This window comes from Ctenopharyngodon idella, chromosome 15, assembly GCF_019924925.1.
Source record: "Ctenopharyngodon idella isolate HZGC_01 chromosome 15, HZGC01, whole genome shotgun sequence".
Classification (NCBI taxonomy): Eukaryota; Metazoa; Chordata; class Actinopteri; order Cypriniformes; family Xenocyprididae; genus Ctenopharyngodon; species Ctenopharyngodon idella.
Window position 1 is genome coordinate 33752582 of NC_067234.1, and position 20132 is coordinate 33772713.

A 20132-nucleotide genomic window follows, 5' to 3' on the forward strand; every position below is an offset into this window, starting at 1 on the left:
AGCGAAGAGTTTTAAATGTTTACCAAGCCTTTATTTTTTAATGTCAAATAGCAAATACCGTGAGATAAAACATGGTGTTTTTTCCACTCAATAGTCAACAACTCTTAAAGTGTAAATTAAGTGATTGTTGTTGTTTATTTCTGTCAGGATGGATTGGGAGTAAATAGGTCTTTCTTGAATTATATATATTCATGTAATTTTTATATTTACAAAGTATACTAAATTGTTGGAATGAGGCTAATTTTCAGTCAAACTTGTGAATTCAGTTAACTGTAGACTCGTTCTGAACGGATAATTTGGTGAGTTGTTGACTTGAGAACAGCTGCAATTGGATCAGTCTAATCTGCGAATGAATCGTTTGGTGAGATTTGCGAACCGATTTAACAGACTCATTCAGCTTAAGGTTATTCAGTCAAGAGTAGTGAGTGACTTTTTTTTTCTGTCTTTTGTTTGATTAACATAACTGATCAGTGTGGTAAAGATTTTATTTTGTCCTTTTAATTGCAAATGAGCTGGTGCTCACATCCCCCTTTCAAGAAGAGGGCTGAGCTTCAAGAAGCTCATGCAACAACAAAACAGGACAATCTCACGCACTGAAAATGTTGGAAACTGACAATAACAGTGTTCAGCCTTATATGTTTGAACCGGAGTCGGACAATGATGCCTACAGAGTCAGAGAATATATGCTGCATAGAGATAGAACAGGTATAGTTTAATTACGGGTATAAATTATGTTGTCATCTTGCTTTTATCCACTATTAGTACAAGCCTGTTTTAGCAGACCCTGACTGAATAATGGCCAAAACTTTACTGATGAGTTTAATGAAGTTTATTGTACATCACACAAAAGAAGTGTCCATTTTCACTCCAGAAAATCACTGTAAGAGCTGAATAAAAAAGTACAAAAAGTGCGCATTAAAGTCTTATCCAAACTCTCTCTCTCCCTTGCATTACCATCAACATATACAGCGATCACATTACACAAAAACACTTGTTACAACTAACAGTAAACAAATATATACAGACCTTATTCTTTTATTCGATGGGGGTGCTTAATAAACTGGTCAACTTTATATCCGTAAAACAACTCTGATGAACTGTAATAAAGTGCGTTCTCTCCTCTTCATTGCTGCCATATCCAGTATCGCTCCAGAGACTATAAGCTGGATCACAAAGAGTTGGTACAGATCCATCCTTGAGTAACAACTTTTTAGCAAAACATGTGTTTTGTATTGTCCATTTGCATTGGCACTCGTTCACAAAGCAGTCTGGAGTTAAATGATTTGCACAGACAAATTAATTTAGGAATAATTTGGGGTGCATTACCTTCAAAAATAAAACGAATCCACTGCGTCCTCAGTGGCTCAGATGTTGGGAGAAAATGAAGACTCTTATGTTCACTCTTACATCCAACAACAGAACACCGGGATTGCTTTTAAGACGTTGCTGCTGCAGCTGCTCAAGCACGGAGAAAATGGTGGGCGATGTTCAATTTGCTGAAGGTGGAAACTCAGGACTGTCAGTTAGTGGCATGGGCGGAGCCTTAGCAGTGTGACGTCCCACTGCTCAGAGAATCAAACCAGCATATCTAATGAGACTTCTTTGGTTTAATGGGGATTTTATAAAAAAAAAAGGAGTGGGTGGATTTTTATCATTGTGGAGTGGTTGTGTTCACACACTGCCAACACAGATTTATGTCCAAACCATGTAAAAGTGGATTTTGCATAATAATTGCCCTTTAAATGTTCCTAATTTTGTTTGTGCGTTGGAAAACAAATGCCTATTACCATATTTTATTTCAGCTCCAGATCTTCCTTAGCACTTACATACACAGTATACATAGTGACGCACCCACTGAGAATCCTGTTGAAAGCCATACTTATTGGCGATTCTATTACATGGAACGTGGAAATAGAGACACCAGCCACCATAGTCACATACAGAACAGTAAGTGTTCCACCAGGGAGGACGGCCTGGAGCCTGCCGTTGAGGGGAAGAAGAAGTATGCAGACCTAACAGCTGTGTGCACAGAGGCAGCGTGGAGTGCTGTCACCTATCCAGTGGAAGCTGGCTGTTGAGGCTTCCCTGGAACCTCCATCCAATGGCTCCTGAAGTCTCTTGGTGTCAGAGGCACCAGGTTGTCAAAGGCATTAAAAGATCTGGCAGAGGAGGCAGAGAAAGGGAGTTTCTGGCTCTGGCTATGGAGAAAGGACAAGGTGTGGGGGAGAGAAGGATCCTAGGGCTGGCTGCAAGGGGCGGTAGGGAGACGTCCCTACTGCTGTTCCATGATGTCCTGGGATTAAAGGAGAGAAACATCAATGATGGGTGGCTCCCAGCTGACGACTCTGCAGCCAGCCCAAATGGCACCACTGGAGGTGCGGCAGGCAGAAATGAATCTGAATCTTCTGCCTCCGAGAGCGAAGAGAAGAAGGGAGGAGTGTTAAGATGTGCTTGCAAGTTTGTGGCGTGGAGAACTGGCCACTGATGGTTATTGTTTTATTTATGAAGATTGTGGCAAAGTCATCGGCTGTTGAAGTTAATGAAGGAGGGGAAGGTTATGGAAAGGCATGTGAGAGTGAGAAGAATTGCTAATTTTGTTGTGGTAGTACGTCGTTTAAGCAGTGGAGACATTTGCAGAGAAGGAAGAGAGGAGTGACTGACACAAACTAAGGTCAGTAGGGTATTTTGATTTGCACCATATCTGTAGCCCTGAGTCTAGAGCAATGCTCCCAGAGAACATTAGATATCCAGGAGCAGAGGGGGTGGCACAGACTGGTCTGGATAAAAGGGGCAAAACTTATCTAAGCAAGATGTTAGAGTGGACCAAAGAATGTCAGTTGCACTCTTAGTATCCAGTGATGAAAATAGTAAAGATGGAAGTGTAGATGAATCCATAGAGGGTAGGCAGGAGAGTGAGAGTGTGGAGGAGTGTGTGTTCTGTCAGGAGCCAGGTTGGAGTTAAGAATGATGAGAAAGTGGTCTGAGGTGTGCAGTGGAGTAACCAGCCTATCAACGGTGGAGCAGTAGCATGTGTAGAAAAGGTCCAATTGGTTACCCGATTTGTGAGTAGCTGCAGTAAACACTCGCTTGAGGTCAAACAAAGCAAGCAGCCTAAGGTTTTTTTAGATGTTCTAGGTGGAAGTCTTTTTGATGTGCATTGGTTAGAAAATAAACAAATTATTTGGAAATATTAAGAATAAAAATAGTGATCATAAACTATATATTATTGAGGAATTCTTTATAAACACAAAGCAAAATTTATCCAAAACTATACAGTCAGTGTTATAAAGTATTCAAATAGGCAGAAGATGCTGGAAAACCAAAGAATCTGCAGGACCTGGAGGATTTTCTGAAGAACAGTGTATGGTTTAACTGCTCAGGACAAACAAGGGACTCATGAACTACTCACTAAACTCAAAAATCAGTTGTGGGTCATCCAAGTAACACTGCACTAATACTGAAAATTACTGTGATTACTGTGAGTGCATTCGGTTCTAACATATGTAAACTTCCTGTATATGCTGTCTATTCCTTGTGTATACTGTGTATTTTGTGTTAATGTGTATATTATGTATGTATATTGTCAATTGTACATACATTGTGTTGTTTATACTGCCATGTACAGAGACCTGCACTTAAGAATTTCATCTCCTGTGCACTTGTGTATATGATGTTTGACAATAAAGAGATTTGATTTGACTGTGAAAGTAATGTCTTTATTGAACACATCCCATTAAAGATAATAGCTTGTCAGCTTAAACACATTGTGTGACTGTACTTATGACTCTGATGAAGATCAGATGACGTTTTATGAGTAATTAATGCAGAAACGCAACCCATTCAAAAGGGTTCACTTACTTTACATCTTGAAACAAACAGTACCAAACACTGGGATTGTACCTGGAAAAGGAGGAGTACTTTGCACACATATGGAGACAAGCTTAGATCCTCTAAGGTACGGTGCGTTCCAAATGGGATATATCACCCTCCGAAGGGCACTTCGGAGTGAAAACAATCATGGTAGTGCTCAAAACTGGCCACTTCAAAGGGCCCTTTGGAATGAAGGATTTTGAAGGGTACAACTGATGGACACTTCAGGCCCCCATGATCCTTTGCACAGGAAAGTTGTTTGGCGTCACAGAATGGGTACAGGAGGCTCGGAGTTCGATTTTACCTATAAATGTATGTATAGTATTTTTCTATACTACTGTAATATTTATATGAGTTAGATTTGCTACATTATTATGGTCAAAACGACATTGTACTTCAACAAAAATACTTTACAGCTCCCTTTATCAGTCCATTAAAATTTTTCAAATACAGACACAATATGGTGCGATAAACCAAAAATAAATAAATAAATAATCTAACATTAAACAAAAGGTGCAGCTCGCACAATCTACTCAGTTCAGAGCGTGTTTTTTGGGGGGTCAACCAGTGTGCAAAATGTGCAACGAAGGCGCCTCCTTTATTGTCTCATTAAGATGATGCAGAAGTGCGTTCCAAAAAAGAGTTTTTTGCACCCCGACACCCTTCATCCCTTCGAAGCTCTCACTCCGGAGAGTAAAGGGATTAGGGCATAGGGATGAGCCCTTCCGAATGGTCTTCATATGTGTGCAAAGTACTCCTCCTTTTCCAGGTACAATCCCAGTGTTTGGTGTTTTGTCCCCAACAGGAGCCGGAAATGTCCCCCTTTTACAGCACATTCAAAAAACACCCCACAAATACATTGCAAAAAAAGCCAATGTACATGACAATGAGCAACACCTCTACAGAGTCTAAATTAAAGGGTGTCTACCTCAGTGGCTTAATATTTGAAACTATGGCAAAGAAGATTGTCAGGTGTGGCCACTGGAGTAAATATGCACAAAAGAAAGTGAAAAAGGCTCAAGGTAAAGTATAAAGAGATGTAGGATATAACTAAAAGATAATAATACAAATAAAAAAAGGTCATGAAGGTGAACAATCAGATGAAGCTGTGAGGCGAATGTAAGCCTTGATTTCAAACTGATTCACATTTTCCACTGCCATACTCTTTAACAAAGGACACAAACGGTGTCACATTTACTTGTGATATTATTACAGTTGTCACAATTGAATTGTGTTTCTCCAGAGTGAATGCCCTGATGCTGAAATGTCTCCTATTTCTAAACCTCATCACACCATTTTCTTTCCAGAATGAGTTTGCAAATGCTGTTTCAGGTTTGTGTGATATGTGAAAGCTTCTCTTCCGAGTGAACTCTCATGTGACTCTTAAGGTTTCCTGTGGTTGAGAAAAACTTTTCACACTGAAGACACTTGAATGGCTTCTCTCCAGTATGAACTCTAATGTGAATCTTAAGCTGATCTTTCATCGTGAAGCTCTTTACACACTGAGGGCAGGTGAAAGGCTTCTCTCCAGTGTGAATTCTCATGTGATTCTCAAGGTTTGATCGGTATTTGAAACTCTTTCCACAGTCATGGCACATGCAGGGCTTCTCTCCGATATGAATTTTTACATGATTCTTAAGGTGATTCCTGTCTGTGAAACTCTTTTCACACTGATGACACTTGTAAGGCTTCTCTCCAGTGTGAACTCTCATGTGAATCTTAAGGTCTCCTTTAACCGTGCAGCTTTTTCCACACTGAGGGCAGGTGAAAAGCTTCTCTTCAGTGTGAGTTCTCATGTGATCCTTCAGGTTTTCTCTATTTGTGAAACTCTTTCCACAGTGATGGCACATGTAAGGATTCTCTCCGATGTGAATTTTTACATGATTCTCAAGGTGAATCCTGTCTGTGAAACTCCTTTCACACTGGTGACATACAAAACATTTCTCTCCTGAGTGAATCCTCATGTGCTGATTAAAGTGTGTTTTAAATGTGAAACTCTTTCCACACTGATCACAAACAAACAGCTTCTCTCCAGTGTGAATTGTCATGTGAGTCTTAACACTTTCTTTTTGTTTGAAGCTCTTTCCACACAGTTTGCAGGTGTAAGGCTTTTCTCCAGTGTGATTACTAATGTGGGCATTAAGTTCTTTCTTCTGTTTAAAACTCTTTCCACACTGAGAGCATGTGTACGGCCTCTCTCCGGTGTGAACTCTCATGTGAATTTTAAGATTTCCGTTTTGTGAGAAGCTCTTCCCACACTGTTGGCAGGTGTAGGGCTTCTCTCCGGTGTGAACTCTCAAGTGGTCATCAAGGTTTTTTTTCAGTGTAAAACTCTTTCCACACTGAGGGCATACGAACGGCCTCTCTCCAGTGTGGATTTTCATGTGGACTTTAAAGTTCTGTTCTTGTGTGAAACTTTTTCCACACTGTTGGCAGGTGAAGGGGCTCTCTCCGGTGTGAAACCTCAAGTGGGCTGTAAGGATTTTTTTCTGGTTAAAACTCTTTCCACACTGAGCGCACGTGTACGGCTTCTCTCCAGTGTGAATTCTCATGTGGGTCTTAAGATTTCCTTTTAGTGAGAAACTCTTCCCACACAGTTCGCAGGTGTGAGGCTTCTCTCCCGTGTGGATTTTCATGTGGACTTTAAGGCAGTCTTTTCGTCTGAAACTTTTTCCACACTGTTGGCAGGTGAAATGACTTTCTTCAGTGACTTTAAGGTTTCTAGTTTCTGTTTTATGAGTCTGTGAGTAACTTAAAGATTTTTCCCAAGTCATGAATTCATGACATTTCTCATACTGATTTTTCTCTTCCATTTCGTTCAGTTCTTGACCCTCCTCTTTCAGAGAGATCAGGTCTAGGGTAAAAAGAAATAAAAGGTTTAATGGCAGAAAGACATAAAAACATCGAACCCAACATGTATGCTAGATTATATACTCACAAAAAAAACTGAAAACAGTGTAACTGTAATCTCAGAACCATGTTGTTAACTCTTTGTTGTGTTTAGGACACGTCCCAAATACTACCCCTTATAAACAGATGGGCCTGAAGATGGACACACTTTGAGATGTTAATCCCATCCGAATCTGCCATGTCTGTGTTTTTCTCACACAACCTCTGTAAAAATTCCAGAGCAAATTACCTACAGTTTTTCGGCAAACTCAGTGGTCCTCTGAGAAATCTAATCAATAAATTGTACTATACTAATGCTCCACCTCATGTGCTTTTTGACCTACATATATATAAACAGCCACTTGTACAACTTGTGAAGTTTACTTTATTAGGATTTTAATAATAACATAAATTTCATGATTACACAAAAAGTTATTTTAAAAACTGTGTTTGATTTTCTACATTTTATGATGTCCAAATGGCACCGAATGCCAGGAATGACCAACATTGTGGGAGCGGCAGGACTGAAACACACACACTGCAGGAACGGACAATAGTCAGAAATTCAGCATGAGCAGGATTAAAGGGATAGTTCACCCAAAAATGAAAATTATCCCATGATTTAATCACTCTCAAGCCATCCTAGGTGTACATGACTATCTTCTTTCCAGACGAACACAATCGGAGAATTATTTTAAAAATATCCTTAGTCCTCCAAGGTTTATAATGGTTGTGAATGGCTGCCCAGATTTTGAAGACAAAAAAATGCATCCATCCATTAAAAAGGTATCCATACGACTCCACAGCCATACACATTCAACGTACGTCCAAAAAGCGTTAACTTCTGCGACGTAGTACACAATGCCATGACGTACTAACCCCCTGTATTCGTCTGAAAGAAGATAGTCATACACCTAGGATGGCTTGAGGGTGAGTAAATCATGGGATCATTTTTGGGTGAAATATCCCTTTAAGAAAACAGTCCCGTGCAAGACTATAACCCACAGTCTGACCCAGGAGAACTGGTTAATTACTGACTGATCTCAAACCTGTCATTCATCTATAACATATTAAAAAAATACTGTCCTGTCAACTGTGTTCAGTTCTGCAGAATAGCAGTTTTTGTGAAGAGTTTTGAATATTGAATATTGTCCATGTGCATCATCATTATGAGACATAAACATAAAACCAGCATTTATTTTGTTTCTTCCTGAAAAAGGAGTGTTTTTCGGTCTTATTTCCTTTTAAAAGTAAGTATTTTCAGGTGTTTTAATCAGTATTCCTAGAAATATGTTTAACAATATCCCAATTTAATAGTGATTTTATAATAATAATAATAATAATAATAAAAATCAGTTATAGACAATTTCACATTTTGTTTTTGGTAAAAATAAATGTATTTGTTAGATACTATTGCATAACTAAGTGAATAAATGATTTTCATTGTTTTAATTCAGAAGTAGATATAATAGTTGTTTTGTTTGGCTATTTCTTTAATGTTGTTCCTAATTTAATTTGTACATGTCATTAATTCTGTCACGAGGAAAATAACAGAGATAAAGAGATTCATGATGCAGAATGACTGAAGAAAGACTTTGAGAAAGAAACCAACCTGTTTGTTCCTCAGTATCTTCCTGTTTGACTCTGAACGCTTCTTCAATCTTCATGTCTTCAATCTCCTCTTTAATAAACGCCATCTTTATAAAAATGTGTCACATGGATCTCAGTCGCACAGAAGTTTTTCTGTGTGTTTGGACACTCTGTCATGATTAAGATGAGAATAATTAACAGAAAGAAAAATAAATGCAAACTAAATCTCTGTGTGCGTCTAAATCAGCTCCCTAGTTCAGTAGTTAGCACACTGTAATGGACTTAAATGACCTGATTATAGAAAAACACTCAAAACTAGCACTATAAATTAACAAAAGAACACAGATTAGAGAGACAATTCATATTTAGACATTTTACATTTGTTATGTATAGATTTGTAGAATATATTTAATAGATTAGACTTGTCAGTTGATTTGTATAAGTTGTCATTACACAGGCTGTGATTCAGGATCTTACAAACAGTGAATCATTTGATTTAAATGAATCTGAATCATTACTTGCCAGTGACCAAACAGCTTTTTTTATAATGTACTGCTTCACTATACAGGGAGCGAAATGAAACGCACCTTTTCTGTTACTCATTTGTGGTTGTGCTTCACTGATAAATAAACTATGTTCATTAATGTTATATTAGATACATTATAATTTTACACTCAAAAATAATTCATTTTAAAGTTCTCTATATAATTGTCTGAACGGGTTATATTGGTTTAAACATATCAAATGATTAAATAAACAAACCTTTCTTCAGCAGAATCACAGATGCAGGAGCGCGGCGCAGCCTTATGACATCATGACGCCACACCAAAATAAAAGTCCCGTTCACACACTCAAAATAATAGAAATTCACATGCAGAAAACAAATTCAAATGATAAGATAAAAGATTCATTCACAGGATAAATTGCAGATTTCCAAATCATTTGTGATATTCTCAATCATGAATAAAGTCAAGTATCTTGATCTTCATATTATAAAGGATTGAGGAAAACTTTTCAATATTTTAATATGATAAGAAACTAAGTTTTGGTTGCAGAGTGCTCTACTATTTGATTTATATAAATATCCATCTTAATCCATCTCAGTTTCTCCACAGAATATGAAGGCAATAAATAAAATCAAATTTCAACTTTGTTTTGTTAAAGTGCATTATATCAAAAGGGCCATGACTGTACATTGATGGTGGGGTTGATTGTCTGAGTGTAAAACTTAAATTAAAATGGCTAAAATAATTTCTTCTTAATGGAAATAAAATCTGATTTACATTTCCCTTAATTTTCTTTTTAAATAATTGTCGGTATGAAATTTGTGCTGAAATGTGACTAAACATCTCTTAAGCTCTCAGATACACAAACAGGTTCTCATTTATTGGAAACTGATTTACAAACATAATTTTACTTCCCATAAGGAACGTGTGGTCTTGTCTTTGAAAAATAGAAAAATAGTTCATTGATTAAAGTCACGATTAAAGCCATACATACATTTTCTTTAATTGGCAAAAATCTGATAGCATACTCAGTCATTACTCCTTATTAAGAGTGAATGATGTTCAGTTTAGATGCAATAACCAGTTTACTAGAAACACTGTAACTCTAGAGGTATATCCATCACAGGGGTACAGAAATATATACACACATGTTATGATATCAGTGAAGTAAATGTTGTTGTGAGAAGAAAATACTTTCAATACCTAGTTGCACCTGTAGGAAAATCTCTGGTGAAGATCAGGAGACTCTGAATCTTCAGCAGGATTGAACTTGAGCTAGGTGGGACCAGTGTAGATGAACAGACACTGATAACTGATGTTATGGACGGCTCACAAACCTGGTCAGCTAGGACCTCTGGCTTCTCCTCTGGGACGGATGTGGCTACTCGGCTTTGGCTTCTTTTAGGGCCTTTTTATAGTGGGACATGCCGTCTCCACATAATGAGTTGTATACTCTCAGTGAACTTCTAGTTTAGTAGTTATGCTCCAATTATGCTTGAAAGTTTTCTTAAAGGATTAATTCACTTTAAAATGGAAATTACCCCAAGCTTTACTCCACCTCAAGCCATCCTAGGTGTATATGACTGATGAACACAATCAGAGTTATATTATTAAATATCCTGACACATTCGAGCTTTATAATGGCAGTGAACATGACCAACGAGAATGAAGCTCAAGAAAGTGCTTCCATCCATCATAAACATACTCCACACGGCTCCAGGGGGTTAATAAAGTCCTTCTGAAGTGATGCATTTGTGTAAAAAAATATCCATGTTTAACAAGTTATAAAGTAAAATATCTAGCTTCCGCCAGACCGCCTGGGTGGTCATTATGATGGATGGGTGTGGATGGAAGCACTTTCTTGAGCTTCATACTCGTTGATCCTGTTCACTGCCATTATAAAGTACGGAGACCCGCACATGACATACAAGAAAAAAAATTTAATCGTGCGCACGATTTACTAATTCGTTCCCTCGATTTACTAATTTGTGCGCACAATTTGCTAAAATGTGCGCACGATTTACTAAATCGAGGGAACGAAATAGTAAATCGTGCACATGATTTAGCCTACTATCTTTTTCCTGCATGTCATGTCCGGGGCTCCATAATAAAGCTTAGATGCGTCAGGATATTTATTAATGTAACTCCGATTGTGTTCATCAGAAAGAAGAAAGTCATATACACCTAGGATGGCTTGATGGTGAGTAAAGCTTGGGCTAATTTTCATTTTAAAGTGAAGTAATCCTTTAACATCATACTTATAGCTTACAATTTATATATTACTTTTGTGCTATGTTCCTACTTAGGTATTACATTTACCTAGAATATTTTGTTGTATCAATATCTGAACATATAATATATAAAAAGAAAGAACAGAACCTCTGCTTTTAAACAACAAGTCTAGTGTCATACATTCTTTTTTAATCACATCTTGAATGTGGTTAAGTTTCATAAAAAGCAACATTTTGAACAAAAAGCTTAAAAAATCGTGTTATTGTCAAAGACTACATTTGGATTAATGATCAAAATATAGATGGAGTCCATCAACACCCTCTAGGCTTTACAGTCATACTCTTCATGGGTTCAACATTTCATCACGTAACGTTCAGTAGTTTTGATTTATATGCTGTTTAATGACTGATGGTGGTTACGTTAAATTACTTCCTTCAATTGTTTCCACATGTGTAGACTTCCTAATTAAAGTATAATTACTTATTTCTAGTTTAAAAGATGTATACTAATAGCACACTTGAATAAACTTGTATTTTAAAGGGTAACTCTGTAACAAAGAACTCAAACAGTCTCTCATTTACATGACTTTTCATATGTATTTCTTAGTGTCATGATTACACTGATCACAACTGAATTGCTTTTCTCCAGAGTGAATGTACAGATGATTGCTGAAATTTTGCCTTTTCATCTTCTTGTAAGTCACTTTCTACAACAAGTTTTCAAATGCCGTTTCATGTTTGTGTGATATGTGAAACTCATGTCACACTGATGACACTTGTAAGGCTTTTCTCCAGTGTGAATTCCCATGTGAATCTTAAGGTTTCCTTTAATTGTGAAGCTCTTTCCACACTCAGAGCATATGAACGGCTTCTCTCCAGTGTGAGTTCTCATGTGATTCTCAAAGTTTGTTCTATGTATGAAACTCTTTCCACAGTCTTGACATATAAAACGGTTCTCTCCTGAGTGCGTCCTCTTGTGGAGATCAAGGTGAAACTTATATCTATAACTTTTTTCACACTGGTCACAAGCATATGGCTTCTCTCCAGTGTGAACTCTCATATGGACATCAAGTTCTTTTTTCTGTTTGAAACTTTTTTCACACTGAGTGCATGTAAACGGTTTTTCTCCAGTGTGAATTCTCATGTGAATCTTAAGATTTCCTTTTAGTGAGAACTGATTCCCACACTGAGGGCAGGCGTAAGGCTTCTCTCCAGTGTGGATTTTCAAGTGATTCTTCAGATGACCGTTTTGTGAGAAGCTCTTCCCACACTGAGAGCATATGAACGGCTTCTCTCCGGTGTGAACTCTCGAGTGGGCTGTAAGGTTGTATTTCTGTCTAAATCCCTGTCCACATTGAGGGCATATGAATGGCTTCTTTCCACTGTGGATTCTCAAGTGGTACTTAAGGCTTTTTTTTTGATTGAAAGCCTTTCCACACTGTTGGCAGGTGAAATGGCCCTCTTCAGTCTGAACACTCATCTGGACTTTAAGGTTTCTAGGTTCTGTTTTATGAGTCTGTGAGTAACTAAACGATTTTTTCCCAGTCATGAAATCATGACATTTCTCATACTGATTTTTCTCTTCCATTTCATTCAGTTCTTGACTCTCCTCTTTCAGCGCCATCAGGTCTAAGGTGAACAGAAACAAAAACCAAGTTAACACCAGTTTAAGGAAAGCAATCCGGTCGAATGCGTTTTCAACTACCGCTGGAACTAGTTGAAAGTGGACAAGCTCAAAATGTTTTACACCATGTTTACACCTGTATTTAGTGTTGCCCACTTGTGATCCGATCGACTAAAACACATCTTAATACCAGGTGGAAACAGGGCCAAAGACACGAAAACATTTAGACATGTAAAACATCAAATCAAACAACATACATGCTAGATAATTTACCCACTAAACAACTGAAAAAGGTGCACCTGTAATCTCAGAACCTCTTGTCAATATTATTAATTCTTTGCTTTCTTTAGGACACGTCCCAAACACTTTTCAAGCTGGCGGTTATCATCCCCCTTATAAAAAACTCACAGTAGAGCACTGGATTGGGATCCTGTGATTCCCAACACAAATCTAGCAGGATCAGGCAGTTTAACCTTTGCTGCGGGTGGGAGTGGGAGGTCAAAAATATACCACAGAGCCTGGGATTCAAGAATGGAGTCAACAAATTCTCAGGAAAGTAAAATAAGCTTTTACTATACAAAACCAAATCAAGGACTAATTTGAAAAATTTGAACAAAATCCTCTGCAGCCTGTGAAAACCTGAGAGAGTTTTATTAGGCTAATAAAAACAGGCCCAGTTATCATCATGTGCCATTTTGCCACTCATCGTTTGACCATGTTGGTTCAATAATATAAGACTGTCGGTATGTTTCTGTGCTATTTGATGTTTGATCCATCGCGGGTTCCCTCTTACATCATACGCATTTTAGCACTCTTCAAAAATGGCCCTGGTTGTTGACATGCTAAAATATATAGATTGATATGTATACATTATATATCTATACACCAATCAGGCATAACATTATGAGCACTGACAGGTGAAGTGAATAACACTGATTATCTCTTCATCACGACACCTGTCAGTGGGTGGATATATGAGGCAGCAAGTGAACATTTTGTCTTTAAAATTGATGTGTTAGAAGCAGGAAAAATGGGCAAGCGTAAAGATTTGAGTGAGTTTGACAAGAGCCAAATTGTGATGGCTAGACGACTGGGTCAGAGCATCTCCAAAACTGCAGCTCTTGTGGGGTGTTCCCGGTCTGCAGTGGTCAGTATCTATCAAAAGTGGACCAAGGAAGGAACAGTGGTGAACCGGCGACAGGGTCATGGGCGGCCAAGACTCATTGATGCACATGAGAAGCGAAGGCTGACCCATGTGGTCTGATCCAACAGACGAGCTACTGTAGCTCAAATTGCTCAAGAAGTTAATGCTGGTTCTGACAGAAAGGTGTCAGAATACACAGTGCGTCACAGTTTGTTGCGTATGGTGCTGCATAGCCGCAGACCAGTCAGGGTGCCCATGCTGACCCCTGTCCACCACAGAAAGCACCAACAGGGGGCATGTGAGCATCAGAATTGGACCACAGAGAAATAGAATAAGGTGGCCTGGTCTGATGAATCACATTTTCTTATACATCACGTGGATGGCCGGGTGCGTGTGCGTCTCTTACCTGGAGAACACATGACACCAGGATGAACTATGGGAAGAAGGCAAGGCGGCGGAGACAGTGTGATGCTTTAGGCAATGTTCTGCTGGGAAACCTTTGGTCCTGCAATCCATGTGGATGTTACTTTGACACGTACCACCTACCTAAGCATTGTTGCAGACCATGTACACCCTTTCATGGAAACGGTATTCCCTGGTGGCTGTGGCCTCTTTCAGATATGGGATATGCTGAACAAACAAGTCCAATCCGTGGAGGCTCAACCTCACAACTTACAGGACTTAAGGGATCTGCTGCTAACATCTTGGTGTCAGATACCACAGCACATCTTCAGAGGTCTAGTGGAGTCCATGCCTCAACGGGTCAGGGCTGTTTTGGCAGCAAAACGGGGACCAAGACAATATTAGGAAGCTGGTCATAATGTTATGCCTGATCTGTGTATATGTATTGCTTGTAGAACCACCTTTAGCAGCAATAAGTTTTTTGTATGACTATTGGCCTGGGTCAGTGGGTATTGCAGGTATCACATCAGAGGCATTCTGATAAAGAGTCGAAATATCAACATATTTGACATTTAGGATTTGGGATCATGGGAGTTCTGATGCAATCAGGAGCAGTAAAATAATTGTAATGACACCACACAAATGAGGACTTTTTGGACAAAAAGTTGGTTGTGACAAGCCTTGAATCAGGCCACACCCTCCAGATCATTGGGGGTGCAAATCGGGCTTAAAATCTTCAAGTGTGTGGCCAGCCTAACAAGAAACTACTTCTAACCACAGCTTGAGAATTTTATTTCCAACCACACAAGTTTGCAATGCTGTTCATGAAAACCTGAGAGAGTTTTATTAGGTTTTATTAATGTTCATTGGAACTATGGTTTTAGAAAATGGCAAGTCGTTGAATTACATTGGTAGCGACTAACGATGCTTTTGGGAAATGCACCTCTGAGCATTTAGTTCAGTCCAATCCTATTTCTTAATTGTTCTTCCTAATTTAATTTGTACACGTTATTCATTTTATCATGATTTGCATGTAGTAAATAGAGATTAAAGAGATTCATGATGCAGAATGACTGAAGAAAGACTTTGAGAATGAAACCAACCTGTTTGTTCCTCAGTATCTTCCTGTTTGACTCTGAATGCTTCTTCAATCTTCATGTCTTCAATCTCCTCTTTAATAAACGCCATCTTTATAATAGTGTGTCACTCAGCCACTTCACCAGGAGTTTTTCCTGTGTGTTTGAACACTCTGTCATGAGTAAGATGAGAATAATTAACAGAAAGAAAAATAAATTCAAACTAAATCTCTGTGTGTTTCTCAATCAGCTCCCTATTTCAGTACTCAGCGCACTGGTAAGGCACTCAGTCAGAGTGAGAGTTAATGGACTTAAATGACCTGATTAGACAAACACACTCAAAACTAGGGTTGCCAACTTAAGAAAATGGAAATACAGGACAATCGTGGTTCTTTATAGAAGAATAAGGGACAGAATAAGGGACACTCCAGGGCTTTAGACTCATTCTTCCCACTGGTCGCACTGGTGCAACTAACTTTCTTAGTTGGTCGCACCCTTTTTTTTTATATTAATCATAATGACCTTGCATGTTGATGAATAGTTCTCTTAATTTGTATATGCTGGTTTTGCATTGATGTAAAGATTGACAATGACTAAAATTGTGATATTTGCTAAATATTTTTTTCTGAACATTGTTTCCAACAAGCATAAATTTAATAGAAAACATTACTAACAGAAGTATTATTGCCATGGGTGTTATTTTACAAACCCGATTCCAAAAAAGTTGGGACACTGTACAAATTGTGAATAAAAAAGGAATGCAATAATTTACAAATCTCATAAACTTATATTTTATTCACAATAGAATATAGATAACATATCAAATGTTGAAAGCGAGACATTTTGAAATGTCATGCCAAATATTGGCTCATTTTGGATTTCATGAGAGCTACACATTCCAAAAAAGTTGGGACAGGTAGCAATAAGAGGCCGGAAAAGTTAAATGTACATATAAGGAACAGCTGGAGGACCAATTTGCAACTTATTAGGTCAACTGGCAACATGATTGGGTATAAAAAGAGCCTCTCAGAGTGGCAGTGTCTCTCAGAAGTCAAGATGGGCAGAGGATCACCAATTCCCCCAATGCTGCGGCAAAAAATAGTGGAGCAATATCAGAAAGGAGTTTCTCAGAGAAAAAATCCAAAGAGTTTGAAGTTATCATCATCTACAGTGCATAATATCATCCAAAGATTCAGAGAATCTGGAACAATCTCTGTGCGTAAGGGTCAAGGCCGGAAAACCATACTGGATACCTGTGATCTTCGGGCCCTTAGACGGCACTGCATCACATACAGGAATGCTACTGTAATGGACATCACAACATGGGCTCAGGAATACTTCCAGAAAACATTGTCGGTGAACACAATCCACCGTGCCATTCGCCGTTGCCAGCTAAAACTCTATAGGTCAAAAAAGAAGCCATATCTAAACATGATCCAGAAGCGCAGGCGTTTTCTCTGGGCCAAGGCTCATTTAAAATGGACTGTGGCAAAGTGGAAAACTGTTCTGTGGTCAGACGAATCAAAATTTGAAGTTCTTTTTGGAAAACTGGGACGCCATGTCATCCGGACTAAAGAGGACAAGGACAACCCAAGTTGTTATCAGCGCTCAGTTCAGAAGCCTGCATCTCTGACGGTATGGGGTTGCATGAGTGCATGTGGCATGGGCAGCTTACACATCTGGAAAGGCACCATCAATGCTGAAAGGTATATCCAAATTCTAGAACAACATATGCTCCCATCCAGATGTCGTCTCTTTCAGGGAAGACCTTGCATTTTCCAACATGACAATGCCAGACCACATACTGCATCAATTACAACATCATGGCTGCGTAGAAGAAGGATCCGGGTACTGAAATGGCCAGCCTGCAGTCCAGATCTTTCACCCATAGAAAATATTTGGCGCATCATAAAGAGGAAGATGCGACAAAGAAGACCTAAGACAGTTGAGCAACTAGAAGCCTGTATTAGACAAGAATGGGACAACATTCCTATTCCTAAACTTGAGCAACTTGTCTCCTCAGTCCCCAGACGTTTGCAGACTGTTATAAAAAGAAGAGGGGATGCCACACAGTGGTAAACATGGCCTTGTCCCAACTTTTTTGAGATGTGTTGATGCCATGAAATTTAAAATCAACTTATTTTTCCCTTAAAATGATACATTTTCTCAGTTTAAACATTTGATATGTCATCTATGTTGTATTCTGAATAAAATATTGAAATTTGAAACTTCCACATCATTGCATTCCTTTTTATTCACAATTTGTACAGTGTCCCAACTTTTTTGGAATCGGGTTTGTATATAAAGTATTATTAAAGTATTAGTAGTATGGCGACGCGTCATGCTTGTCACGTGACACACCACAGCCACAACAGCCCTGTATGGCAGATGTGTCGCTTTTATTTAGTTTTCCCTTTTTTATTCAAAATATTCACAAAATTGTTGGCTGTCATCAACTACCTCAAATACATGTAAGTGAATGTGTTTTAAGATTCTCAAATACATGTAAGTGAATGTGTTTTGTTGTTAAAAAAAAAAAAAAAAAAACTTTATAATGATCTTGTTAGTTGATCTACAACACATAATGGGCGCCACCGTTCAAAGAATCGGATCTGTCGGATTTACAACACGTCAAATCATCTACTTCTCTCGAAATAGATGAAAGTAAGTGGCCAGTGATGTGGGAGAAGAATAGAGTACACTTTATAGTTACTTAAACAATGTGTATCTGATATGAATAAAACACCTCTTCAATTTATAATTGAAAGGATTGTTATTGCCACTTCCATAGTGTTGTATCAGAAGATCCAATAAATGAAGTGCACTCTCCTGACAAATCCCTTGGACAAAGCATAAATGAAACAGGTGAACTCAAAATTAACATGAGTGATTTTATTATGCAAGGTCTGCAAAAGGAACAGGACAAAGCCTCAAAGAAAGACACCAAAAAGAAGAGGAGAAGGGGGAAGGATGAAGCCCAACCAGGAGAGGATCATCTCTAAAGGAAGAAAGATGATGCGATTAATCAGACAGCAAGAGAAATTAAATAAAAGATTAATTAATGATTGTACAAAATGGGTCTGACTTTGACATACAAGGCTGACGCTCTGAACACAAAGGAGCCTCAGCGCTGGCTGTAAGTAAAAATAGATTATAGGAGCAACAGACATCCTGTTGGCTTCAAAGAAATGAGGTGTGAATGAAACAGGTGTCTCTTGTAGTTTGTAAAATCAGATATAGAAGTAGAGAAAAGTTCATGTATCTCTCGCTTTGCAAAGAAAGGTGTTGTAACTGCAACCACAACATGTATCTTACGCTTCGCAAACAAAACTTGCTGCAGAACACCAGAAAGAAATGGCCTAAGATGAATTCATCTGAAGGGTAACAGAAATCCGAGGGTGCTAAGCTTGACTTCTATGTCCAAATAAGGAAATCCTGTGCTAAGGGAAAACTCTGTAACCCATGCAAGCAATAAACTGTGAAGCTTCTAACAGAACGAGGCTGAACCTCGTGGTGAAGACTTCTCACTTGATACGTCGATCTTTTATTCTGAACATTGTTATTAAAATTAAGCCATTGTATGTGGCGATGCTTAATCCTCTCTAAACAAGTCAATACGTATTAGGCCCTATCACTGCCATTATAAAGCTTGGATGTGTCAGGATATTTATTAATATTTCTGCGATTATGTTCATCAGAAAGAAGAAAGTCATATACACCTAGGACGGCTTGAGGGTGAGTAAAGCTTGGGCTAATTTTCATTTCAGAGTAAACTTATCCTTTAACGAGGATGAAACAGTGTTAAGGTACATTTTAAATTCTTTCCAAAAGAAATTTGGATTGATGTTGGCGAATTTAAATTTATGTATATAATATTTGCCAAGAAAATAAATTAAATTTATAGCTTTGTTTTTAGAGGGGTCAGAATCAAAGTATCCAAAAATATTGCCTTTAAAGGTTACGGATATATCTAGCTGGATATTACCTTTAATAAATGTGTCAATATTTTACCATAGCTGTTCAGTATAGAAACATGACCAAAATAAATGATAAACAGTTTTTGTGTTTGTTGTCAATAATTAACCGTTAGCGCGAGTCTGTGAAGAGAGATGCGCAGAGGATTCCGCTGGGTCTTAAAGCCTTCGCGAGTCAAACAATGATTTGTCCCGAAAGATTGATTGATTCTCAGTTTAGAGTGTTATTCGTGGAGTCTGAACTCTTGTGTATGTCTTTGAATACAGGACACACTGTGTTCCGTAAGGCTTTCATACAGAAGTCTTCTTTGATGCCTTAAAATACGGGACGATTCAGTATCTTTTCTGTTACTGAAGCGCGTGGATGTGTTGCTTTACTCATAAAAACTATGTTCATTAATGTTATTACATACATTACAAAGTTACATTCAAAATTAATTAATTTCAAAGTTCTCTATATAAAGGTATGAACGGGTTGTATTGATTTAACCAATATAAATGATTAAAACACAAACCTTTTTTTCATCAGAATCACAGATGCAGGAGCCCGGCGCAGCCTTATGACATCGTGTCGCCACACCAAAATAAAAGTCCTGTTTACACGCTAAAACTGATAGAAACAATTGATTTTGGTCGTCTGAGTGGATAACTTCAATTAAAATGGTTAAAATAATTTCTTCTAAATTTGTAATGATATCTGATTTTACATAAATTTTCTTTAATAAAATTGTCGGAATGGAATTTGTGCTGAAACAAATAAACATCTCTTAAGCTCTCAGATTCACAAACAGTTTCTCATTTATTGGAAACTGATTTACAAACCAAT

The 20132-nt window shown here is 38.1% G+C and overlaps 4 protein-coding genes across 35 annotated transcripts in view; 2 read left to right on the forward strand and 2 right to left on the reverse strand.

Moving 5' to 3' along the window:
* The window catches only part of LOC127495711 (gastrula zinc finger protein XlCGF49.1-like), an 88834-nt gene that overhangs the window by 23919 nt on the left and 44783 nt on the right, over positions 1 to 20132 (forward strand). The window lies entirely within an intron of this gene.
* Positions 1 to 20132, forward strand: part of LOC127495731 (gastrula zinc finger protein XlCGF57.1-like) — a 60563-nt gene that overhangs the window by 11294 nt on the left and 29137 nt on the right. The gene's annotated exons all lie outside the window — the stretch shown is intronic.
* LOC127495718 (gastrula zinc finger protein XlCGF57.1-like) lies at positions 815 to 9207 on the reverse strand. Its single transcript, XM_051862800.1, has 3 exons — positions 9112 to 9207; positions 8372 to 8519; positions 815 to 6724 (listed from the first exon to the last, which is right to left on the reverse strand). The coding sequence occupies exons 2-3, from the start codon at positions 8454 to 8456 to the stop codon at positions 5199 to 5201; spliced, it is 1611 nt and encodes a 536-aa protein (XP_051718760.1). The 5' UTR covers positions 8457 to 8519; positions 9112 to 9207; the 3' UTR covers positions 815 to 5198.
* On the reverse strand, positions 11241 to 19885 carry LOC127495757 (gastrula zinc finger protein XlCGF8.2DB-like). The gene is made up of 3 exons (XM_051863007.1): positions 19822 to 19885; positions 15360 to 15505; positions 11241 to 12715 (listed from the first exon to the last, which is right to left on the reverse strand). Exons 2-3 carry the CDS (start codon positions 15442 to 15444, stop codon positions 11787 to 11789), a joined length of 1014 nt encoding a protein of 337 aa, XP_051718967.1. The 5' UTR covers positions 15445 to 15505; positions 19822 to 19885; the 3' UTR covers positions 11241 to 11786.